We start from the raw sequence: 27448 nt of genomic DNA, 5'->3' as shown, positions 1-27448 counted from the left end.
GACACAATGAAAAAGGAAAAGTTGGTCCTTGTTGGGGATTTAAATAGCAGAGTAGGAAATGATTGTCAGACATACAAAAATAATTTGGGAAAATTTGGAGAAAAGAGCAAAGCTAATAATAATGGAAAATATCTGTTGGATTTCTGCTCAGGACATGGACTGGTTATTACTAACACCATGTTCCAACATAAAAATGTGCACAAATTCACATGGAGAGAAGAGGCAAGGAAGAAGAAAAGTCTCATTGGCTATGTTATTGTTGATAGTGATGTTTTCTCCCTGGTGCAGGACACCAGAGTGTACAGAGGATTTGAAATTGGAAGCGATCACTATTTAGTCTTGAGCAGGATAAAACTGAATTTCATATTGAAAAGAATAACATGTAAGAAAGTTTTAAAGCGAATAAATGTTGAGCATCTCTCAGATGTGAACTGTAGACTAAAATACACAAAAATTACTGAAGACAAAATGAAAGTGTTTGAGAATAGGAATCAACCCTTGGAAATTCAGTGGCAAGCCTTGAAGAAAGCCCTTATTGATTCAGCTAGAGAGGAATGTGGTGAAGTTGTCTGCAAGGATAGAAAAATTAGAACTCCATGGTGGACACAGGAAGTTAAAGAGGCAGTGAAGGAAAAGAAGAAAGCATATCAAAAGTTCCTGGCAAATAAGTCAGCTTGTGCTCTTAGAGAATACAGAGACAAATGTAAGAATGCTAAACATTGTGTAAAACTAGCTAAACAAAAGTCATGGGAGGACTTTGGCAAGAATATAGAAAATAAATATCAAGAAGGTGGCAAAATATTCTGGCGGTTGTTGAAGAAGTTTAGGAATGGAGGAAAGAGTGCTGTAAAAGGAGTTAGAGATGATAAAGGTGACAAACGGCAAGAAAAAGATATCCTTGAAGTATGGAGTAATTACTTTGAAAAACTGCTAAATGAAACAAGCAGTGATGACAGCACAGTGATGTAAAAAACACTGACCAAGCATGCAGTCAGGAATGCATATCCATACTTGAAGTAGAAAAAGCCATCAAAGGCTTAAAAAGTGGAAAGGCAGCAGGAGTAGATGATATTCGACCAGAAATGCTGAAGTATGGTGGTACAAAAGTCTTACAACGGCTGCACTGCATAGTACAGAATGCCTGGACAGAGGGACGAATTCCCAATGATTGGAGTAGAGCTGTCATAGTACCCATATATAAAAAGGGAAATAAAACTGAATCTGAGAATTACAGAGGTATTTCCCTATTGAGTGTTCCTGTTAAGATCTATGCAAGTATACTTGAGAAACGATTGAGAAGAATTGTGGAAGAAAAGCTGGGTGCAGAACAAGCTGGATTCAGGCCAAATAGAGGCTGTCAGGATCAGATCTTCACTTAACAACAAATAGTCGAGAAAGCATGGGAATATAACAAAGATTTGTATTTAAGTTTTGTCGATTTGGAAAAGGCATATGACAAGGTACCAAGAGAGAAGTTATTCAATACGCTACAGTTATATGGTGTCAATGAGGCATTATATCAAGCAATACTTAGTCTTTATTTGAGTTGTAAGTCAGCAGTTAGAATTGAAGGAAGTACAGGAAGATGGTTTAATGTTAAATCTGGTGTGAGACAAGGATGTACATTATCCCCTCTGTTATTCATTATCTATATGGATCACATTATGAAGGAAAGTGGTATTAAACATGATATCAAAATTGGAGATGTTAACATCATCTCTTTGCTTTATGCGGATGCTGTTATACTTCTAAATAAATCCACTACAAGTCTGCAAGATTCTCTGACTAAATTGAATAACTGTTGTAATAGATATGGTGTGAAGGTCAGCAATAAAAAGGCAAAGACAATGAAAATAGGCAGAATCATTGAAAATGTCAACTGTGTTGACAATCAATTAAATTAAATATAGAAATAGACAACAGAATCAGCAAAGCTGGTATGGTGTGAAGTTAATTGAATAAATTCATATGGAATAAGAGAGAAATTAGTCGGAACACTAAATTAGCTGTATACAAGACAGTGTTCAAACCAGTTTTAACTTATGGATCTGAGAGCTGATTCAAAAATAAAACACTTGACCAAAGACTAGAGACCGCAGATATGAGAGTCCTGAGAAAGATTATAGGCATGAACAGATGGCATCAATGGCAATATCATATTAAAAACGAGGATATTAGGAAAGAACTTGACATTGTCAACATCCAGGAATGCATTTGGAGCTAATCTCAGGTGGTATGGTCACTTAAACAGAATGGGCAATGAAAGATTAGCAAAACAAGTGTTCTCTGCCAGGTTGGCAGCAAAATGACCCAGAGGAAGACCAAGATATAGGTGGATTGATACGGTACAAAGTACCTTAGACGATAGAAATATAAGATCTGATAATGTTGGAGTTTGACAAGTAACAGACTGATTTGGAGGAAAATTGTAGATAGGAAGTTAGTAATGATATAATTTTTTCATGTAGTACTATCATACCTTGTACACCCCTTGATTGTACATGGCAGGAATTTGATGATGATGATAAATAAATACAACTATGATTCAGTATTTTAGTATTCAGTCCTCCACACCTACTGTGATACTAATTGAAATCATTAATATATCTGATATACCTTCACATTAAACTCTAAACTTTAAAGTGACATTTGAAATTACATATCCAAGCAAATATATAGTTTTAATATTAATAGGCTAAAAATATTTTCAAATGTGAATTGCATCTGATTTGTGCGACAAGTGACAACCCTTGACAAAAGCCTCACAAAAGAGAAACGAAACACTGAGAGAAATAAATGCTATTGTGTATACAATGAATATAATGACTTAATGACAAAATAAAAACTGGAAGATATTAAAGAGAAAATTCATGTCATTAAGTCTTGAATTTCTGGAGAATTCAGAATGCTTTCAGAGAATAAATACAACTTCAGTTATTTAACTTAACATTTCATCACACACATCAACAAAGTCATCAGGAGTTAGAGCTACAAACTTAATAAACCAATATTGGTGACAGTGAGGACAAAAACAATACTCTAGTACTATGACAAGTGCAAAATTCACATGGCCACTTGTATTAATTAATTTAATTGTAGGGGTGCTTATGGGCAAACGCTGTATAACAGGGAGGAGACATCTACATAGCCTTTTAAGGAATGCAGAGAACCATTCCTTAAAAGGCTATTGACCCAATGTCCAATCCTCACCTTCTCAAGGTGCACCTGGATACTGAACGAACAAGGATGGGTCAGCAATCTGTATTCTTAATACAAATGTATTAAGAATAATTAGGTATACAAACATATTATTGTATACCAAATTGTATTCTTATTGGCTTGAATCACAATGTGAAATGATGGTACAACATGACAGAATTTCATGCCTGCTGGAGTGTCGCCCTTTTTTTTGTCACGGAACAGGGTGAACAGCAAAAAGTCAGCTACTGGAACAAATCCCAGAACACATCCCAACTCAACATGTGCAGTATTTTAAGAATTATGTAGGTGAGTCATTCTAGTCAACATTAATACTATTAACATAAGCTCCATCAATGGAAAGAACGAAAACTAGCAGAAGAATTGAATAAGTTCCAGATCAACATAATAGGTATGACTTAAACAAAGAAGACAAAAAAAATAATTAAACAAATAAAGTTGTTCAATCAATAATTTACAGTGATCCATTGTATATAAATATATTAATATTACTTCATCATTTTAATTTCAGTTTTATTGTAATCTTAATGTTAGAGTCAATTAAAAAAAAAAATGTTTATATAAGTACAATTTTTGTTAATAGTAAAATTTGTTTTACAGTACAGTTTGTATTAATAGCAAAAGAAAAACTTAGTGTCCTACAATTATTTAATCATAGGGCAGAACCCTACAGTTATGCTAGGAATATATTTTCTGTTATTTTTTCAGAAAATAAATAAATAAAATAGAAACTATTTTTTATTTTCTCGACCAATTGCATGAAAATTCTTTTGTTTCCCATCATCAAGATAATTATATGAATACACTAAAAAACTAGAAAACAAGTAATAACAGTTAACAACTCATCATCATCATCATCAAATTCCTGCTATGTACCCTCAAGGGGTGTACAGGATATGATAGTACTACATGAAAAATTTACATCATTATTAATTTCCTACCTACAATTTTCCTCCAAATCAGTCTATTACTTGTCAAGACTCCAACATTATCAGATCTTATATTTCTATCATCTAAGGCACTTTGGACCGTATCAATCCACCTATATCTTGGTCTTCCTCTGGGTCGTTTTCCTGCAAACCTGGGAGAGAACACTCGTTTTGCTAATCTTTCTTCGCCCATTCTGTTTAAGTGACCATGCCACCTGAGATTAGCTCTGCTAACGCATTCCTGGATGCTGACAATATCAAGTTCTTTCCTAATATCCTTGTTTTTAATATGATACTGCCATTGATGCCATCTGTTCACGCCTATAATCTTTCTCAGGACTCTCATATCTGTGGTCTCTAGTCTTTGGTCAAGTGTTTTACTTCTGACCCAGCTCTCAGATCCATAAGTTAAAACTGGTTTGAACACTGTCTTGTACACAGCTAATTTAGTGTTCCGACTAATTTCTTTCTTATTCCATATGAATTTATTCAATTGACTTCCCACCATACCAGCTTTGCTGATTCTGTTGTCTATTTCGCTATTTAATTTACCATCTTCAGTAAAAATCGTGCCTAAATAGCTGAAATGTTTTACTTGTTCCACAGGTTCTCCATTCACAACACAGTTGACATTTTCAATGATTCTGCCTATTTTCATTCTTTGTATTGCTGACCTTCATACCATATCTATTACAACAGCTATTCAATTTAGTCAGAGAATCTTGCAGACTTGTAGCAGATTTATTTAGAAGTATAACATCATCCGCATAAAGCAAAGAGCTGACATTAACATCTCCAATTTTGATATCATGTTTAATACCACTTTCCTTCATAATGTGATCCATATAGATAATGAATAACAGAGTGGATAATGTACATCCTTGTCTCACACCAGATTTAACATTAAACCATCTTCCTGTACTTCCTTCAATTCTAACTGCTGACTTACAACTCAAATAAAGACTAAGTATTGCTTGATATAATGCCCCATTGACACCATATAACTGCAGCGTATTGAATAGCTTCTCTCTTGGCACCTTGTCATATGCCTTTTCCAAATCGACAAAACTTAAATACAGATCTTTGTTATATTCCCATGCTTTCTCGACTATTTGTCGTAAAGTGAAGATCTGATCCTGACAGCCTCTATTCGGCCTGAATCCAGCTTGTTCTTCACCAAGCTTTTCTTCCACAATTCTTCTCAACCGTTTCTCAAGTATACTTGCATAGATCTTGCCAGGAACACTCAGTAGGGAAATACCTCTGTAATTCTCACATGCAGTTTTATTTCCCTTTTTATATATGGGTACTATGACAGCTCTACGCCAATCATCGGGAATTCGTCCCTCTGTCCAGGCTTTCTGAACTATGCAGTGCAGCCACTGAAAGACTCTCACACCACCATACTTCAGCATTTCTGGTGGAATATCAACTACTCCTGCTGCCTTTCCACATTTCAAGCCTTTGATGGCTTTTTCTACTTCAAGTATGGATATGTATTCCTGACTGCATGCCTGGTCAGTGTTTTTTTACCACTGTGCTGTCATCACTGCTTGTTTCATTTAGAAGTTTTTCAAAGTAATTACTCCATACTTCAAGGATATCTTTTTCTCCCGTTTTCATGTCACCTTTATCATCTCTAACTCCTTTTACAGCACACTTTCCTCCATTCCTAAGCTTCTTCAACAACCTCCAGAATATTTTGCCACCTTCTTGATATTTATTTTCTATATTCTTGCCAAAGTCCTCCCATGACTTTTGTTTAGCTAGTTTTACACAGTGTTTAGCATTCTTGCATTTGTCTCTATATTCTCTAAGAGCAAGCTGACTTATTTGACGGGAACTTTTGATATGCTTTCTTCTTTTCCTTCAGCGCCTCTTTAACTTCCTGTGTCCGCCAGGGGGTTCTGATTTTTTTATCCTTACAGACATCCTCACCACATGCCTCTCTGGCAGAATCAATCAATGTTTTCTTCAGAGTTTGCAATGAATCTCCAAGGTTTGATTCCTGTTCTCAAACTCTTTCATTTTTTCTTCAATAATCTTTGTGTATTTTAGTCTACAGTTCACATCTGACAGCTGCTCAACTTTTATTTGCTTTAATACTTTCTTACATGTTATTCTTTTCAATATGAAATTCAATTTTATCTTGCTCAAGACTAGATAGTGATCACTTCCAATTTCAAATCCTCTGTACACTCTGGTGTCCTGCACCAGGGAGAAAACATCACTATCAACAATAACATAGTCAATGAGACTTTTCTTATTCCCTCTTCTCTCCATGTGAATTTGTGCACATTTTTATGTTGGAACATGGTGTTAGTAATAATCAGTCCATGTCCTGAGCAGAAATCCAACAGATATTTGCAATTATTAGCTTTGCTCTTTTCTCCAAATTTTCCCAAAATATTTTTGTATGTCTCACAATCGTTTCCTACTCTACTATTTAGATCCCCAACAAGGACCAACTTTCATTTCAGTGGCTTTTTCTAAAGCCTCAAAAAATTCCTCCACCTCTACCTTAGTAGGACCTTCTGTGGGACCATAGGCACAAATAAGTCTCATTGTCCATCCCATTCTCATATTTGCACACATTACTCTACTTGAGACTGACTGCCATTCAAAAAGATTAGCCTCGTATTTTGTGTTGAATACTATGGCTACTCCTTTTCCTTGATTGTCAATGCCTGAATATAACATTTTGTATTTATTGCTCAGAAAGATTTCACCAGTTTTGGTCTTTTTTTGTTTCAGTCACCCCGATTATGTCGATCTGGTACTTATCTAGTTCCTCAGCTAGCTCCATTTCTTTGCCATTAAGGCTTCTTACGTTGATAGTACCGCTCTTTAACTCTGGTGATGTTGAGTTGGGGTTTGTTTTCAGATTTGTTCCAGTAGCTGACTTTTCGCTGTTTGCCCTGGTTCCCTGGCGAAAACAACAGGGGCCTTGTTTAACCGGGCGACGTCCCAGTCGGCATGAAATTTTGTCATGTTGTACCATCATTTTTAATTTTGGTTTAACCAATAAGAATACAATTTGGTCGGCTAAATCCCAAATTGCCCAGTTAACAACTCTACTGAAAATATTTGAATATGATTAAACAATCAAAAGTATGCATTCAACTATTATATTGCCTGCTGGTATGTAGGTTGCTGCATACTACTGGTAGATAATATGAGTATGTTGTGATTAATTAATGAAGACCAAATTTGATATAAAATCATCCCTTGTTTTTTGTTGCATGGAGGATGTCATTATTTCAGCTGATTCTTTGAATGCTCTTGAGAAAAAAAAATAATCTATGTAGAGCATTTTTGTTTGCTGTCATGTTACTTTATGTTTTGTTTCTGTTGTATGTGTGCTTCCAGCCCTGATCCTCTCTCTCTTTCTCAGCGTCTTTAAAATGTTCTGCTGCATACCTCTTCATATCTGCTCTACAATGCATACCTCTTCTGGTTTTTTTAAGTGGCAGATATGGAGGTTTAAAAGGTTGCAGGTGATTAGTGATCTTTTTGAATGGGCAGAATGTGATCTTTAAGTTTTGTTGGCAGCCTTGCTATTTTATCTGTGACTGATTGTGTATATATATGTATATATATATATACATGGAAGAATCACTGCTCCTCTAGAGTTTTTGTTTTCTTGTTCATCTGACTGTTTTGGAGGTTGAAATAAAAATTTTTTTTATTAATGTTATGTTGTAGACATTTTTTGGTAGGTACTATAAATTCTTGTTGGTGGAAATTCTGTAGGCCCTATCATGTAAGGAACGGATGATGCGTATTTTTTGCACTAGGTGTGATGAGATATGGCATCCTGTATTTGTTGGCTTCCTACAGACTGAGAAAGTGAGTGCACTTTGTTCAGATACCTCAAATTAGTTTGTTTCTAATTCAACAGTGAAGCTGATTTGGTAGGTGATGAAATCTTCTAATTGGGTAATAGTACTGGTCAGATGATAAAAATATCAACATATCTTTAACAAATTTTAGATTTAATATGCACATATGCACAGTTCCACAGACCAGATATCATCTTGGTTACTCACAGTGAATCTTTTCAACTTTCTCCCCTTTTTCTTAAAATCCAGGTGACCATATTTGCACAGTAGTCCAGATGTGGTCTTATATAAAAAAGCCTTGTAAACTAAGAGAATTTCCTTATTCTTACAAGTCAGTGTTTGCTTTAACAGTGCTGTTATTCAATATGACTTAACCACCTGAGCAAGGTGGCCCCCTAAACTTACTGTCCATGGCAATAAGTTTTTAGTTTCATTGACTACTTCCAACAAAAAATTTCTTTTTAAAATAATACTCTGCCCACAGTGTCTTCTGTCCAAAATGCATAACCTTATACGTGGCAACACTGAACTGATATTTAATGTCATTTGCCCATATGATCAATCTGTTCAACTCATCCTGCAGGGATTCTTTATAAGCTTCCTTATCACTCTCCCTAACTCAGCATCATCAGAAAATAACTGGATATCATACTCAAGACCAACTTGAATATCCTTAATATACATGTTACACAGCAATGATCCAAGTGCAAAGTCCTATGATATGGTCATCATTCTCCTCACGGACGGACTCAGCGCTGCCATACATCACTTTCTGATACCTGTCAGTTAGCCACTCTCCAATTCATGTCATAAGTTTACTTTGAAGTCATCACTTTGAGTTGTTATAACCTCCAATGTAAAATCCTATCAAACTCCTTGACAAAATTCACAAGTATCATAATAATAAATAATCTGTGGTGCACTTACAAGTGCTTACAAGGCCCACAACCAATTCTCTCCAATCTTTGCTAGTCTGTGAACACATGAAAAACATTTTGTGTGCAAGTTTCCAGTCTCAGACTAACTGTGTATGTTGTTCTTTGATGTTGGCATTTGATGTCAACACTTGCCCAGTCACTCAAATTTAAATGAATTTGTAGTTCTTTTCTGCTTTAATTTTGACATTGACATTTTGAGGGTTTAACCCAATAAAAACCACTAATATATAATTTCTCATATTAATGTCCCCCCCATTTTTTTTTGTACCACTATAACCTGTAAAATTGTGAGCAACCTGAATTAATTCACTTAAATTAAATCCTGGCCAGTCTGCCTGGTTGCAGAACAAAAAATTTATGAGTTTCTGAGAGGAAAAATTCTGTCACCTCCATATGAGACTGGTTAACTTACTTTCAGTTGAAAAGCACTGATAAAGTTTCTTCACATCTTAAACGGGATTCAAATCCAAGTCTTTCCAACTGAAAGACTTCATCAGAGCTGATTGAGCTATGGAGGCTCTTCAGAAGTACAATAGTATATCCATTCCTGATATCTAACTGCATTGTCACTATTACAGAACATGCGAGAACCAGTTGCTAAAGTATGACCTATCTTTAATAAAAGCTATGCTGTCCTCTACAGAGGATCTTAGTGTTGTCTATCACCTTTGGATGCAATGCCTTAACAGCCTTTCCAATACCATGTGGACCTCACCACAAATACTAATTAGTCTATAATTCACTGCAGCCTTGCTCAGCCCTTGTATAATGAATTACCTTGCTCTCCTTCCACGCATTAGGAATCTTGCATCTGCTGAAACTCAAGATGAACAACGAAAATGCTCGACTCAGGTCAGGAGCACTGTTAACTCTTCTGCACATGCCTTCAGTACTGATGCTGATATCCCATCCAGTCCAACTACTGTATTTGAGTCAATCTCTTGTAATAGCTTTGATACTTCTAACTCATCTTCCTGTATACTTTCATCCAATTCCTCCACATTATTCAGAGAGCTAAATGGTCTGCCAGATCATATCATACTAAAACTAAAATGGACATTTAACTCAGTTATTTCTTGTGTAGCTGATATTTTTCTACTATACATACTCATTAAGTTTACTCTTTTGTGGTCATCATTCTTCCTTTTACTTGTTACACAGAAATAAAAATAAATGGGAAAAGTTATGAAACGCTAAACTGGATCTCTGTTTTCTTTTCACCATCATCTGTTCACTGAGCATCCACAGACGCTATATCATCACTCAGATGCTGAAGTGATGTGTCACACCAGTCCTCGCCATGTAGTCCTGTTGTATGCTATTCTGGAGGCTTCAACTCTCTGAAGATCAGTCACTCCACACACATCATCCATCCATCTCATTGACAGTCTATCCCTTCCACTTTTTCCAGGAACTTTATCTTTTTCTTTTCAACATCTTTAAAATTTTCTGAGATCTGAAATGTCCCATTTCAGATGGGACACTGGTTGCATTACATCTCAATCAGAATATTCTGAAGAAATCCATGTTTCAAAATATTTTAAAGATGTCAAAAAGAAAAGATAAATATGGTTTAGCTCTTCACACAACTAATCAAGGCTAATGAATATATATATATATATATATATATTTATATATATATTATTAATAGTAACCCGGGTTTCCAATCTTATTTCCCGCATTAAAACGCACACCCCCCCGTTTATAAACAACCTTCAGCAAGATCTTGGAATTGAAAGGCATCATAGAACCAAAAACAAGGTATGTACAAAATTTTTTCCACCTCTTTTATTCTGCCATATTGCCTTCTATACTCACCCATAATGCCCTAAAAATATATATATACCCCTTTTTTGAGTAATGTTAGCCAATGTATTAAAATATGGGACACTCCTAAACAAAAACAGGCTATAATAGCCATAATTATATTAATAGTGTTTAAGAGGAGTAACATGGGAATTTTCCCAGAAACTATACTTGGAAAAATTGTTAAATAAGATAAGCAATGGTAATAAATGATCATACTGCATAATTAAATTTACATTCTTACTGGGTTCTAATCAACAATTTCCTGCAAATTAGTTTACTGTCAGTCAGGACCCCAATCTTGCTAAATATTATATTTAAGTCTTCTATGGCACTATAGCTGCATTCTTCTACCTAGACCTTGGTCTTCCTCCAGGTCTTTTTCCTAACATCCTGCCATCAAACACCTGTTATTATTATTAATACATGACACCTCCAAGGAGTCCAAAGACTCATTGAGGGTTATGCTAACTTTTGCTCTTCCATTCTTAAAGTGACCATATACCACCTTAGATCTTAGGGCGATGAATGCTGAAAAGAGATGCCGTTTTGATATGGCCAATCTCTTTTGGTATTCAACTTTGGAGTGGAAGGAATGCAAAAGCAGATGACTCTTTATAAGGGTTGCACAGAGAGTTACTAATTCTGAAGTGGATGCTATTACTGACCTACTTGCAGACTGAAGTAGGTGTTATTCCTAACTTGCTTTCTTTAAAACATCATACTATCTTTATTTCTACCCAAACTGCACCTGCTGCAAGTTTGAAAACGAATCGTGGTTACCTTAGATTATCTCAGCTCACACATTCCTGAATACTAACAATGTCAATTTCTTTCCTAATATCTTCATTTTAATAAGATTCTACCACTGATGCAATGTGTTCACTTCCTCCAATTTTTCTAAGAAATTCTCATATCTTCAGTCAGAAGATATTGGTCTTTGACCAAGTGTTTTACTTCTAATTCCACTCTCAGTACTATAAGTTAAAATTGGTTTGAACACTATCACTAGTTTAGTGTTTGACTAATTTTTCTCTCTCTCTCTTTATTTCATATAAATTCATTCAACTGACTCCTTACCATACCAAATTACTTATTCTGTTGTCTATTTCCATATTTAATTTGCCGTTCATCACTAAAAATAGCTGAAATATTTTACGTGTTCTATAATTTCTCAATTCAGGTGCAGCTTATGTTATCAATAATCTTGCCTATATTCATAGTCTTTGTATATGGCTAATTTTTAGGTCAAATGAGGGCAGTTATGTAATTTAGTTAAGGAATTCTGCAGACTTCTCCAATTTTAATATCATGTTTAATGCCACTTTCTTTCATAATGTGACCATATCGATGATGAATAACAGGGAAAGATAGCGTGCATCATCATCATCTTACGCATGATTTTACATCAACTCATCTTCCTGCATCTCCTTCAATTTCTTACTGGCAACTGACAACTTTAATATAACTATGTAATGTTTTGTATAATGTACTATTTACACTACATAAATATATCATTTTGAACATTTTTTCTCACATTTTTTCTCATATTAGTCATATTTCTTTTCCAGACATGCAAAACTTAAAATATGGATCTTAAATATAGATTTAAGACAAACAATGGATTTCTCTACTATCTGTCTTATTTTTCCTAAGTTCCTCTTCCACAATTTTTCTTAGCCTCTTTTTTTTCAAATATACTTTGATTAATCTTACCTAGTATCTTCAGTAGGGATATTTCCCTGTAATTCTAGTATTCAAGTTTATTTTCATATTTTACAGATGAGTACTAGGAGAGCTCTGTTCCTCCTATCTAGAATTCATCCCTCAGATCAGGCCTTCTAAATTATGCAGCAGTGTAAACCTTTCTTATCTTCATATTTAAACATTTCTGGTCGAATAACATCTACTTTAGCTGTCTTCCCACAATAAAGATTTGCATTTAATTGCAGTTAAGAGTGGCACTCCTAACTGCATTCCTCTCGAATATCTTGTATTAAAATTCTGTGACTTTTTTGTTTCATTTAAATAATTTTCAAAGTAATTACTCTACATATCCAGAATATCCTATTTCCATTTTTATCATCTCTGATATCTTTCACAGGTAGTCTTTCCTTCATTTTTAAGCTAAAAAGCTTATCCTCCAACGGTTCGTTGGTCTAGGGATATGATTCTCGCTTAGGGTGTGAGAGGTCCCGGGTTCAAATCCCGGATGAGGCCAATATATTTTCATATAATGAGTATCACCAGTGAACATGGCCAACATGTTGAGCTATGCTAGAAAAAGTGTTTTTAAATTAAAGTATAGTGTGGCTTTTTGTCTCAAATTGTGCTGCAGTTCTGCTTCGGTTGGATACAAGTGTCCTTCAGTGGTATTATTGTTGAAACTTTGTTGTATATATTGTGTTTTCGCTACTGTTTGTTGACTATTTCAGCATCTAAAGATAGCATCCAAGAAAGATGTACGTCAGCAGCTCGGAGCACTTCTATACGAAAGTCTGGCTCTGCCTTGGATTTTTCACAGTGAATGTGTTGAGGAAACTGCTATATGTATGCACCGAAGAATGTAAAGGATCTGTGGACTATTTGGTTAAATGAGAAGAATGAAAACATCGAAGTATGTGAGAAGTGTTGGGATAGACTGGAGCGATTAGAAATGGAAGCAGACATCAGGACCATAGCGGAAGAGCTTCGGCAGGAGTTCGTGAAAATGAAAAGTAACCTTCATCTCCTGCAAGAGGAATTGGAAGTGCTCAGTAAGAAGGTTCTGGAAATTAAAACTGAGCTAAATGTGTTGAATAGAGAAATTAGGACTATGGAGATTACTTTAGCTGAAGTAACTAGATTAAGTAAGGGAGAGTCTTTGGTGAATGATGAAGTAATAAATAGTATAGGAGTGATTGGGAGTCAACAAAATGAAAGCACAAGAGGTCTAGAAGAAATGAGATGTCGTGAAAGTGAGGGAGTAAGTAAAAGAGCATTGAGAGAATGTAATGAAACTGGGAGAGTCATGCTGAATAATGTAGAAAATGAGGTCGTGAGTGATGCTTGTTTGGATTTGAATGAAGTTATGAGTAGTAAAGTATATGGTGATTCTATGATTAAGGGTAGGTATGGAGAGCGGTATGCCTGAGGAGTGCTTGGCTATGAAACAATACAGAGAGAGAGACTTTAGCAATAAAGGGAGAGCATGATGCAGAAATTATGACAGTTATGGTGGGTACAAATGACCTGAGTGGTAGTATTAATCAGGCAGCAAAAGATTTAAGAATTGTTAGATATTGTGAAGAAGAAAAGTGTCAAAGGAAGGACTGTGTGTGTGTGCTGCCTCATTTTGACAATTATGAGTTAAGTAGATGAGCGATGATAATGAATGATATGATTGCAAGAATGTGCAAAAAAAAGAGGTCTGGAATTTATTGATGTCTGGAGTGTGTTTGAAGGCAAAAGACAGCTGTATGCAAAGATGGGTTGCATCTGAACATAGGAAGGTCATAAGCGATTGAAGAAGTTACTGTTTACTGAACAAGTTGAAGTAATTGGGCAGGGAAACTAAAATTGAAAAGGTTGAGTGTAAGAGGAAGAAACTTTGGCAGTGAATGTATATTTGTTTATCCTTATTTGCAGAATAAATTGAGAATAGAGTGGATAAAAATTGACATGGGACTACTGAAATTAGTTCTAAAAATTAGTTGTATATCAGTTCTAAAACTGATACAAGAACTAAAGAGAATCTGCAATTTTTGTATACTAATGCAAGAAGCATTCACAATAAGAGGGAAGAATTTTTGGCATTAGTCAGTGCAATCTCACCAAAAGTTGTAGGCATTAGTGAAACTTGGCTGTCAGCAGAAGATGTGGACCGTTGATGATAGCTGATGAGTTGCAGCCAAAGAAAATAGTATATCAAGAGGAGAGACATGTGAATGATAGTTCATTTTTGAGGCAGTCTGGTGTGAAATAGTGACCAATGCATCCAAATATACGGTTGGTTGCTGCTATTCCAGGGGATACGGTGATATTGAATTCATGCATCATCAAATTAGTGCAATGAGTGCAGAGTTAGTGATTATTATGGGGGATTTTAATTATAGTGATATCAATTGGAAGGAGGAAGTATCATGTGGCAAAAAGGAAATGGAATTCATACACCTTCTAAGAGATAATTACTTGAAACAGCACATAACTGAAGGGACTCATGTGTGAGTTCGTGTATAGAGGCTTAAGTGCTGTGAAGACATAATGTTGGAGGTTTAATGGAATTTTTACAACACTCATAAAGGATTAAAAAGAATTTAATACCTCCTATATTTCAAAGGAAGGATTGTCCTAGGTTCGATTCCCGTCGGAGACGTGAGGAGCTGAAGGATCTTCCTCAGCCATAGCCAAGTTAGCCGGTCTTGAGCGCGGGCAGTAGGGTTTTTTCCGCCAGTTTATCTGGTGTTTTTCATCCCGCAAGCAGGCAAACCGGACCCTTGAACACACAGGGATACAGTCAAGAATACCTTGAGGCATAGGAGTGACCATTCTATCCTCGTATTTCGGTTACGAAATCCAAGCATGCTTGGAAGGTTGTTGGCCTTAAAGGCCTGTTAAAGCCATTGGGATAGATATATTACATCCTTGCTCATTCTTCGCCTCCAAAAAGTAATTTATCGTATGCCCAACACACAGCTCTCCTGAAATTACAGAAAGAAAAAAGTATCATCACCACCAGAGCGGATAAGGGTAATGCCACAGTCGTTCTTAATACCAGTGAATACAATCACAAAATGAATATTATCCTCCGCGATCGCGCTACCTACATCCCGCTAGAACATGACCCCACAAAAACAAAGTTAAAAAATTAAAAATCTTATTTAAAAAAAGTATCTTCCTGGCCCCCCGACATCACGAAAAAACTTAAACCTTTCCACTCCCGTCCCCCCCCCCCCCCGAATTTACGGCTTACCAAAAATCCACACACCCAATTCCCCACTCAGACCTATAGTAGATGCCACCAATGCACCTTGCTACAGACTGTATAAACAGCTGGCCAACTCTCTGACCCCCCTCACTGGAAGGTCCACTTCCTATATAAAAAACTTGACCCACTTTAAAGCCCTCATAGAAAATCTAACCTTGAATAAAGTAGAGACATATTGGTAAGCTTTGATATCTCCTCTTTGTTTACTAATATTCCCTTAACTGACACCTTATCTCTCTTACAAAAAGTTTTCCCTTCTGACATCTTAGATCTCTTTTCCTTTGCCATTAACTCTAGGTATTTTTCTTGGAAGAACAAAATCTACAAGCAAATAGAGGGAACTGCCATGGGTTCCCCCCCTCTCCCCCCCTTGCTAATTTCTATATGGAAGATTTTGAAAAACAAGCCATAGACTCAGCCCCACTCAAACCTATCTGGCTAAGATATGTAGATGATATGTTCTCTATTTGGCCTCAATGCCCAGACACATTAGACTCCTTCCTCAGTCATCTCAATAGCCTACATCCAAGAATCCAGTTTACTATGGAAAAGGAAAAGAACAATTGTTTACCCTTCCTAGACACCTTAGTCACACGCCTGCCTAATGATACACTTGCCTTCACTGTATACAGAAAACCCACACACACAGGCAGATACATTCACCAACTCTCACACCACCACCCCTCTCAACAATATTGCATTATTAAAACTCTTACCAAGAGAGCCCACAATCTTTGTTCCAGTGGAACCACACTCACTACTGAGCTTAACTACATACACAACACTTTCCTCTCCAATGGCTACAGTGATCACAGTATCAAAAAAATAATTAGTTCCTTTCCCATTCCCAGTCCTTCTCGTCAACAAGAATTTAAAAATGCCATCACCATACCCTACATCCGTGGCACATCCGAAAAAATAGCCAAGATTCTAAAAAAGTACAACCTACACACAGCATATAAACCCCACCACAAACTTACTACCCTTATCCGTTCTACAAAAGATCAGCTCCCTCCTCTCTCTCTCTCTCTCTGCCTGGAGTTTACAAAGTACCCTGTTCCTGTAAGCTGGCGTACTTTGGACAGACAGGCAGATCAGCATCCATCCGCCTAGAGGAGCACGTCTTACATCTGTAAACACAACTATGGTCATTCAGGCTTGACTGACCATGTCTTGGACACCACCCATAGAGTATCATGGAAGAAAACCACCATGCTCCATCACAACAAATTCAAGAAAGAGAGACTATTCTTAGAAGTAGCAGCAGCTCTTAGAAATCAACCAAATCTTAATAAATACGGTTGCATTAAGCTTCCGAAAATTTGGGAAACACTCATCACCAGAGATCCTACTTTATATTCCAGGCCACCTACAACCGCCCTTAGAGGGCGCTCCACCTAGATAGGACTTTAGTGTCACCCACGTGGTTGGGCTTAGTATTGTATGATATTTGTGTTATGTTACATTAGTTATTTTTGTAATCCCCATAAATGTCCTAGTGACTAGGACGAAATATAGGAAGTATTAAATTCTTTTTAATCCTTTCTGAGTGTTGTAAAAAATCCATTAAACCTCCAACATCAGAGTGTGAGTGTTGGACCTGGTCATTGGTTCAGAAGGCATGCATACGTAAGGTGTCCTCGTTACCTCCAATTGGTCAGAGCGATCATGTGGTATTGACTTGGGAGGTTGCAAAATTTGTGGATTTCTCTCTCTTAAGAAGGGGTATATACAGAACTACAGGTTAGGTAATTATAATAAGCTTCAGAGTGAGCTTACAGCCGTCCCATGGCAGAACATATTGCAGAGGAAAGATGTCAGCAGTGCATGGGATAAAATCAGTGGATATCTGAGGAAAGCAATATCAGAATGTTTACCCATGGTCAGGAAGACAAACAAGGTAGGCGTCAGATGGATGAGTAGTAGTATCACGCTTGATCTGCAAAAAAAGAAAATGTTATGAAGAATTTACAAGGAGAAAGGCAATCAGGAGGGTTACCAGCACAGTAAGAAAAGCTAAATCAGATTCTGAGAAGACCTTAGCCAAGAAGATCAAGAGTAATCCCAAAGAGTCCTTCCGCTATGTGGCAAGTAAAAGGAAGAATGACAACCTTGTGGTATTGAGATGACCAATTCAGATGTAATGGTAGAGTTACTGAGTGATCACTTTTCAAAAGTCTATCACCCAAGTGAGAATATCTCTGTATCTGTAGAAATAACTAATGTGAGAATTGAAGTTAAGAAATCAGAGGTACTTAGTATATTGCAAAATTTAAATGCGAACACTACTGTAGGTTTAGATGGAATATCAGCTTGGATGTTGCGTGAATGTGCAAAGGAATTGTCAATGCCTCTTACTTGGTTATTTAACTTAAGTTTGAACTCTGGTGTGGTCCCTAGGGAGTGGAGGGAAGGCAAATTAGTTCCTTTGCACAAAGGTGGCTCTAAGACTGCGGTAGTTAATTACAGACCAATCACCATCTCCGGTGTGGTAGTAAAAGCATTGGAAAAATTGGTTAAAGACAGAATTCAAGAATGGGTAGATCAGAATATGATACTCTATAGGGGCCAACATTGTTTTGTTAAAGGTCGATCCTGCCTTAGCAATTTCAGAATGACAACTGAGTTGGACAAAGGAAATAGCTACACAGTGGTACTTCTGGATTTTGCTAAGCCTTTTGATACCCCATGGAATACTGTTGCACAAATTGGAGCAGATGGGGATGGATACTAAACTGGTGATATAGATAAGAGAATGACTCAGGGAGAGATACCAGAAAGTAGTGTAGGAGGAGCAGAGTCCAGGATGAGGCAGGTGATCAGTGGTGTGCTCAGGGCTCTGTGTTTGGGCCATTATTGTTTAATTTGTACATAAATGGTATTCAGTTGTTTGCTGATGATGCCAAGTTGGGGGTAGCGCAATAAAAAATCAAGCTGATGTTTAGAGTTTGCAGGATGATTTAATGAGCAAAAGGTAATGGATGTCAGTTCAATGTGGAAAAGTGGAAAGTTATGCATTTTGGGATTAAAAGATTACCAGCTGTGAACTACATTGATGGAAAAGTACTCCAAGAGATTGATGAGGCTAGGCACTTGGGGGTGTCTTGCTAAGGTGTCCAAGATTGTACATAGGATTACTTGGTTATGGAAAAACACACTAACATCCAGAGATAAAGAGGTTATTATTCCCCTTTATAAGGTGTTGATATTTCCACATTTGGATTACTGTGCTCAAGTCTGGTTGCCTGGATTCCTTAGAGATGAGGAGGCTATGGAGAGGGTTCAGAGGAGAGTGACTAAGTTGGTGGGTGATGTAAAAAATGTTCTCTACGTTGATAGATTGGGAGCTTGTGGATTGCAGAGGTTGGTTGATAGGCAGAGAATAGGGGATATGATAGAAACATTTAAATTACTAAAAGATTTTTATAAGATTGATGCAGGGGAAATATTTCAGCTGTGTGATAGTGACAGAAGAACAAGAGGTCATCCCTGGAAATTAAGGAATAGTGTGGTTAACAAGAATGTGGGAGGTTTTTGCCTGGAGAGTGGTGAATGAGTGGAATTCATTGCCTGACTCAGTTGTGAGTTCATCTGTAAATGAATTCAAGAAGAGATATGATAAATGTTGTTTTGATAGTTTGGGTCTCCAGCGATAAGTCTACTGAATCATAATACCCATAATAATAATAATAATATTTACCTTCTATATTCTTACCGAACTCTCCAATGACTTTTACTTACCCACTTTTATACACTGCTTCACTGTCTTACATTTTTTTCTGTATTCTCTTTGATAGGAACTTTTGATATGTTTCTTCTTTTCTAGCACTGCCTTTTTAGCTTCTTGAGTCCATCATGGAGTACTGATTTTTCTATTCTTGCAAAACAACTTCACCACATACCTATTCTCTGGTTGAATCAATCAATGTTTTCTTCAGAGTCTGCCACCAAGTCTCGAAGCCTTTATTCTTATTTTCAAACTCTTTCATTTTCTTTTGAACAACGTTAGTGTATTTCAGCCTAGAATTCATTTTGGAAAGGTGTTTATTCTGTTGTCTATTTCCATATGTAGTTTGCCATCTTCACTAAAAATTTTGCTTCAACAGAAATATATTTCACTAGTTTTATATATAGGTTTGAAATTCAGAATGCAGAATCCTGCCTATTTTAATTAGGCATCTGCTGACCAAAGTGTCTTCTGTATTGCCTTAAAACAAAAATCATAACTTTTATTGTTATTCATCATTTATATGGATATATGATAGATGCAAATGGCATTAAACCTGATATCAAAAGTGGAAATAATCAACACTCAGCATAATTTTATGCAGATATTATATTCCTAAATAATTCCAGTACAAGTCCTATTATGATTCCTTAAATAAACTGAATAACCACTATAATAAATTTGATACAAAAATCAGCAATGAAAACAGACAAATAGTATGAAAATAGGCAGGAGAAAAGAAATGTCAACTGCATTTTCAATGACAAAACCAAGAACAAACAAGAAATGTGGAACCAATATTATTGAAGATGGCAAATTAAATATGGAAAGAGATAACAGAGTAAGCATAACTGGTATGATGTGAAACTAATTAAATAAATGTATGTAAAAGAAAAATAGCCAAAACACTAAACTAACAACATACAAATTAGTCTCCAAACCAGTATTTGCTTACAGTTCTGAGAGGATGATTCAGAAATTAAAGAGCCAATTAGAATCTAAAAACCACATATACGAGAGTTGTGAGAAAATTTAGGAGAGTGAACAGACAGCATTAATAGCAAAATTATATTAAAAATGAATATGTCAGAAAGGAACTTGACAATTGACATTCAAGAACACATAAACAGAGCTAATTTAGTGCCCATACACTTAAACAGAAGAAAAAGACCAAATTAAGATTGAAGTGAATTGATGCAATTATTTACAAATTTAATTCATTGTCATTCAATATTGGGAAACAGTATGGAAAATAGTATTCAGCTGATAGCAGGCATTATTCCAAATCTCATTCATATCATAGCTGATAGCTATGATATGAATGAGATTTGCAAGACTGCTGATGTATATGAAAAAGCAGACAGAAGTACAGACCCAATTCCTGCATTGAAAAAGAAATTGGATTAAAATGTGCTGTCCACACTTATAAACAGTAAGTAATCAGGAAGGAAACTGCTCACCTATATGCAAAATACAGGAAGAAGAAAACAGAATGAGAGCTAGCTCAGAAAGCATTGATACCCATTCGAGATGACTTCCAGATGCCAAGAGTATCACTAGAGAAACAACCTGTTTTTCTAGTGATGAGGAAACTCATCACTAGAAAATTGTGAGTCAGAATCCACACTGAATTGTGGATTACATAGCTGTTAAATAACTATTATTTTGGTAAGGACTGAAATGAAAGCAATAATACTATAAAAGGATGGTGCAGATTTCTTTCCTCCCTTTTGGAATAGGATGGATGGATTCATTTCCCAACTACAATATAAATTCAGCAGAACAGGAAATCACAAAAAAAAGCTTTCAGACACAGATTTTGAAAATTGTGTTTGAAGCTGGAGGAAACAAGAAAAGGTACCAAAAAGCTTGAAGACCTTATAGTATCCAGTCTGCTGATTACCAAAAAAAAAAAGATGTGCATTGAGAAAGATAGAGAGAGTGAGATCAGAAAATAGATCAAGGGAAGAAGGTATGTGGAATAGAAGGAAAATATTTTCCTTAAATATTAAAGCAGGAGGTAGAGGAAAAGCATGGTGCCAAGAGATATATATCCGAGGAGATTTTCCTTTATATGTATATATAGGGAAGCAAGAGTTATGAAAGAAAAGCATAATGCCAAATGATCAGTTTAACTTTTAAATGTCTGATGAGAAGAAATGGTGGACTTCGGTGAGCTGTTGCCATTTTTGATAAAATGTTAAAACAAACAAAAAAAGTTATTAGCATTTTCAAAATTGGTTTCTCATCATCTATCAGACACATCATGCATTTCCTATGAGCTTCAAAGAGAAAAGCTAGAGACCTGGTTCTGAGTCATTTGTGATAAATTTTATTTTTTTTTATGGAACATTTCCTTGGACACAAATATTTTGACATAGAGAAAGAATTCAAAGCTGAAAGAAATTGAAGGGACTGGTCTAAACATGGAAAGAATCAATAGAAATTATAGAGGTCATTCCATGGGTTAAAAATCTTACTAAGTAGTGATTTTAAATTGCATATGGGGAGAGGAGATATTAACACTAGTTGAAAGGATTACTGAAGAAGAGATCAAAATGACAAAAAGTAATGTTTTATATTATGGTATTTCTGTATAGTTATTTATTTTTAAATATACACATAAATATATCTCTCACCAAATATTGAAATGCTATTCTTCTTCTTAAGGGTCCAGGCATGCCAATGAGGAAAATATCTTGATGAAGCTGGTCCTACAAAACAAATTATTCATTTACTTAGTTTTTTTTTTTTTAATTTTCAATTACTGGGAAATATCAAATATTAAAAAAAAATGAATTTGATATAAGTATATAACTGAAACAATACAATCGATCCATGCAATAAACTCATAAGGAAGGACTAAAGAAATAGATTGTTATAACAGAAAATTTGCTATAGTGAAGTTCATTTAGAATACCAGTAATACTATGGGACTTCAGTGAGACTTTTCAGTAGTTCGCATGGTGAGAAATGTTTGCATATTTATTCTGATATACACTTAGGGAAAGAAAAACAGGAAAATGGTGACCAATAACAAACAAGAATGCTTCTAGCATTAAAACAACTTCTAAATGTCATTGCTCTCTCTCTCTGACGGACAGTCTCAATACCTCTCTCCAGAATATTCTGCTTACGTTCCATTACACACAGAGTAAATGGACATGCTGGCTAGGATGTCCTGGAATTCACTTTCAAGCTCTTCAGATCAATATGGTGTCAAGATGAGGACAGTTAAACAAAAGACTTAACATTTTTTTTAATACAAAATTTGAAGTGATTTGTGTGCAACAAGATTTCAGATGAATCTATCAGGCACAACATCCATTTTGTGATAAAATATTAAGCACTGGTATTAATTGATTAAGAAAAACTAGTAATGCTGAAAAACTTAATCTACAGGATACCTAAAACCGTTGATGTTTCTTCTATACATAAGAAGATTCTTCTAAAAAGTTTCTTATAAAGATAAAAATAAAATGCTGTACATTACTCCAAAAAGACTGGAACAAAGACATATGGAAGAAATGAGCTATAGGTTTAATGTATATCAAGCTAAACACTGAGCTCACATCAAATCTATTCGCCTATAAAAAAATTTACACTCCAAACTATCATTCATAAGAATGATATTTTAAGCTTATATATTACCATAACATTAATCAAATGAACTGAAATGCAAATTAGTTGGGGGAAAAAAATCTTTAAATTTATAAAAGATATACATCAGATATTTCTCTAATATAGCACTAACATCATCATCATTTCTAACAATGACTACAGGAACACCTATGCTAAAAATATATTTCGAGTATAATTCATTAGGAGTTTCTATAGTCGTGTTAATCCAGATACTGCTAGTGTTACATTAGAGAATTATTAGATGTAAATCTTAAAAATTTTTTAAATTAAATTTTATTCTATTTAACAATATTAAATAGAATAAAATTCATTTGCAAGGGAATTATCAGCTCCCCTGGCCAAGCTGTTTAATAAAAGCCTCAGTACTAGGAAGGTACTAATGGAAAGAGGACAAATTAGTCCCACAGGACAATCAGCATCTCAAGAGTGGTGGTTAAGGTATTGGAGAAATTGGTGAAAGAGAGAATTCGGGACTGGGTGGAGAGAAATATGATACTCTATACAAGAAAGCATGGTTTTTGTGAAGGGGTAGGTCTTACCTTAACAATTTGCTTACTTTTTACAATCAAGTGACAGTGGAGTTGGTATTGCAAGACTTTGCAAAGCATTTGACAAATTTCCACACAGAACTCTATTGCATAAATCAGAGCAAATAGGGATGGATATGAACAGTGGTGAGCTATGGAAATTTTAACAAAGGGCGTGCATCATCGAGCAAAAAAAAAAAGAGAAAAAACCGTATTTCACACAAAAACTTATTAATACAGCTTGTGTGCAAATGCCAATCAAAAAGTATGAGGGGACAATCAATCTGTAAAGGCTATCATTTTTAAACAAATATTTCATGATCTAAACATGAAATATTTGCACACAATCATCTGTGTTAATTTCTCTTACATTAAGAAAAACATTTTTTAACTATCAAAATATAACAAGAATAAAATCTTTTATAATCGCACATATGCAATAGTCCACATTTTTTATAAACAAAATAAATTTATTTTGTTTGCACTAGAAGTTTTTATGACAAACAATCTATAAATAATAAATAAATATTATCTAAATACAATAATATTGAAATACGTTACATTTCTCTTTTGTTTTTATACTTCAAGTGATAATCAACAGTACCAATCAAGGGGCATTATTTTATAGTCCTATTTATTTATATGTGATTACCAAAAGTGAATTCTTATTTGTAAAATAGTAATAACAGTAACTATAATACTTTATTTAATAAAATCACTTTGTTAGGTTACCGTATGAGTTTGTTGCTTAATATATTTCAAAAAATTGTTTTTTTTTGTTTTTGTTTTTTTTTGAAAAAATAAAAAAGTAAACAATAAGAACAAGGGACTCGCAAATTTAACAAAGGGCTCGGTCGAGCCCCTTATAGCTCACCACTGGATATGAATCTGGTGATTTAGATTAAAGGGGTGGCTGATGAACAGGCATTAAAAGAGTGGTTTATGGAGGAGCCGACTCCAAGAGAAGACAAGTGGTGTACCACAGAGCTCAGTACAATGATATAGGAAATGATTTGATAGGATATATTCAGTCGTTTGCTAATGATGCTAAACTGGGAAGAGCAATGGTAAATAAAGGTGATGCAAAGATCCTGCAGGAAAACTAGCAGTATGGACAAAAGTAAATGGCTACCAGTTTAATGTGACCAAGTGTAAGGTGTGCACTTTGGGAAGAGATCACAAACTGTGTACTATATTGATGGAACTGAATTGCAGGAAACTGATGAAGCCAAGGATTTGAAGTTTAGAGGACATATTGGCCTCTAGTTGAAGAACACACTAACAAGCAGGGATAGAGAGGTTACTGTTCCCCTTTATAAGGCTTTAATAGGGCCACATCTGGATACTACTGGCAAAAATCTGGACTCCTGGATTCCATGAGGATGAAGAAGTGGTGGAGAGGATCCAGAAGTGAGCGACAAAGACTGTGGCTGGTCTATAGAATGCTCCCTATGAAAATAGACTGATGATCTATGTGTTTCAAAAATTAGCTGATAGGCAAAAAGAGGAGACATGATAAAAGCATTTAAGTTATTAAAGGGGTTTTATAGGATTGACACTGAAGACTTTTTTTTCTCAGTAAATGGCAATATGAAACAGAACGAGATTAACAGTGGAAGTTGTGGTAGGATGTTAGGACTAGATATTTTGCTTGGTGGGTAGTGACTGGGTTTCCAGAGGTGGTTATGAGTGTTTCATCAGATGAGCTTAAGGAGGAGTATGACAAGTATTGTGCGAATAATGGCTAGTTTATGAATAATGGATCTCCCTTGATGAGTCTTCTGACTCAATGAAGATACTTGTATAATAATAATAATAATTTGAATATTTTTCAATGAGGGAAAGTAGGGAATGCTTTGTAGGTCTGCAAAAATAGTATTTTCTTCTATAGCACTAGGTTTTCTGAAGAAAGACCATTATGACTTGATTCCAGTCACTGGAATCAAGCAAACTTTTTGTGACCATTGACCCCTTCATGGAATCCTTGATCCCTCATCAACTCCTATCATGTTAAATAAAGTAATAAATGTTATCAATAATAAATTTCTCAATTTAAAAATAACAATTCCATTAATAGACATAATAATAATAAAATAATAAAAATAATAATTCACATAATAGGCACATAGGCATTATTTCATTGGTAAATGATGGCAAAAATCCAAATATTAAATACTCTTGTGAATACTGTTGGCACTGAGGGAGAGTTGGGAATGTTTTGTAGGTCTGCAAAAATAGTATTTTCTTCCACAGCACTAGGTTCTCTTACTATCAGGGACTGCCATTATAGGCACTATAACTTTAAAAAAATAACACAGTAAATTCAAAGTGATCAGATCACTCAACACCACTCTGATAGCTATGGGCGATAAATGCACACTAGTCCTGATTGTCTCTGTTCTAGATGTCTTCATTGAGGAGAGCATGCACTTTTCCCTCATTGGCATTGCATGTTTACTAGGTATTACTCAAAATCGTTTTAGGTGTTTATTGATCCCCTTTTGACCACTAGACATTTATCGACCCCTTGGATAGCCACATCAATCACTTTGCCGACCCCTGGACTAGAGGAACTTTTCTTTGGCTGGTTTTCAAGTTAGTCAATTTTTTTGACAACTCTACTTGCTCTGCATTTCAAAAATGCAGAACAAGTAGAGTTGTCCAGCTGGAAACTGTTTCTTAACTCTGCATCTCAAAATTTCAATCACAGAACTCGTATCTGTAGACACTAATACAGTGCTAGTGATAACGGCCAAAAGATAGCAGCAGCTGTCTGTCATACTCTTTCCCTCTCTCTTCTGAAAAGCTTTGGTTCATTGATAGCTTGCTTATATCAGTGAAAACACTGGAAGGACGCAGACTGCACATATCTTCAAAAAAGTCAGGACTGCACATATCTTCAAAAAAGTCAGGACTGCACATATCTTCAAAAAAAGCATCACCTACTTTGGATAATAAAAGGCATTTGAGGATCTTTAAAAAATTAAGTTTTTTTTTTAAATCAAGTCATGTTTAAATTTTTTTTTTACTGTCTCCATACATGGGATGTCACAAAATATATAACACAAAAGTGGCATGTCATCAAATGGTTAAGGAGAAACAAAGAACCTATTAACACGATTTGTTACTGCTATACCTTAATTTTTTTTTAAGAAAATTTCAAATTTAAAGCACCAGTTAAGTGGAGAGCATCTCCACACTTCGGAGTGTGGGGATGCTCTCAAATTTGACTGTGGCATGAATGTTTATGGATTAAAGTGATGCACAAGTTTGTGAATACTATTATCCTGTAGAACATCGGTATTAGTGTACCATGGATTATCTAAAGGTTAGATAATCTGGCATTCTGCACTAGAGACCAAACATAGAACTCTTATGCCATGGAACTGTTCAGGTCTTCAATAAACAGGTAATAAAATTCATCTCCCATTCTGCATGAGACCTGCCAACTAACTCATGAGAAGCCTAAAGGGATGTGAAAAATTTCCATCATTGATCTCAACTATTCCACAGATAGGATTCACATAAACACTTTTGTGGAAGTAATGTATTTAAATCTGAAACTAAAAATAATTGTGTTCACTTTTATTCAAATCAAGTTCACTTTTATTCAATTCAATTCAAATTCTATTCCCCTGTGCCAATTCACAAATTCCTAACCACTTGCTGATTCCTAGTGAATTTGTGGTGGAAAGGGATGAGGAGAATTATTTAATAAGACAAAACAGATATCCATAGTCTAAAACCAAAAACAAAGAAAAATTAACAATTTCAGTTGGAGCCTGAATTGTGTGCCAGGAGTTGTGTCAGCATCTACATTCTGCAGCAGTAGATACAAAAATAGTCTATAGT

General features: G+C 35.4%; 1 protein-coding gene across 3 annotated transcripts in view; it reads right to left on the bottom strand.

Moving 5' to 3' along the window:
• Window positions 1-27448, bottom strand: part of c12.2 (von Willebrand factor A domain-containing protein c12.2) — a 550347-nt gene that overhangs the window by 466699 nt on the left and 56200 nt on the right. For all 3 annotated transcript variants that reach the window (XM_090409563.1, XM_090409565.1, XM_090409564.1), the window contains exon 5: window positions 22067-22141. In XM_090409563.1, the coding sequence (XP_090265689.1) occupies window positions 22067-22141 (75 nt within the window). The remainder of the gene's footprint in view (window positions 1-22066; window positions 22142-27448) is intronic.

This window comes from Typopeltis vanoorti, chromosome 19 (assembly GCF_054136105.1).
Source record: "Typopeltis vanoorti isolate ZY-2024b chromosome 19, IOZ_Tvanoo_1.0, whole genome shotgun sequence".
NCBI lineage: Eukaryota > Metazoa > Arthropoda > Arachnida > Uropygi > Thelyphonidae > Typopeltis > Typopeltis vanoorti.
The sequence above is the reverse complement of the archived record's forward strand: the minus strand, read 5'-3'. Positions and strand labels throughout refer to the sequence as shown.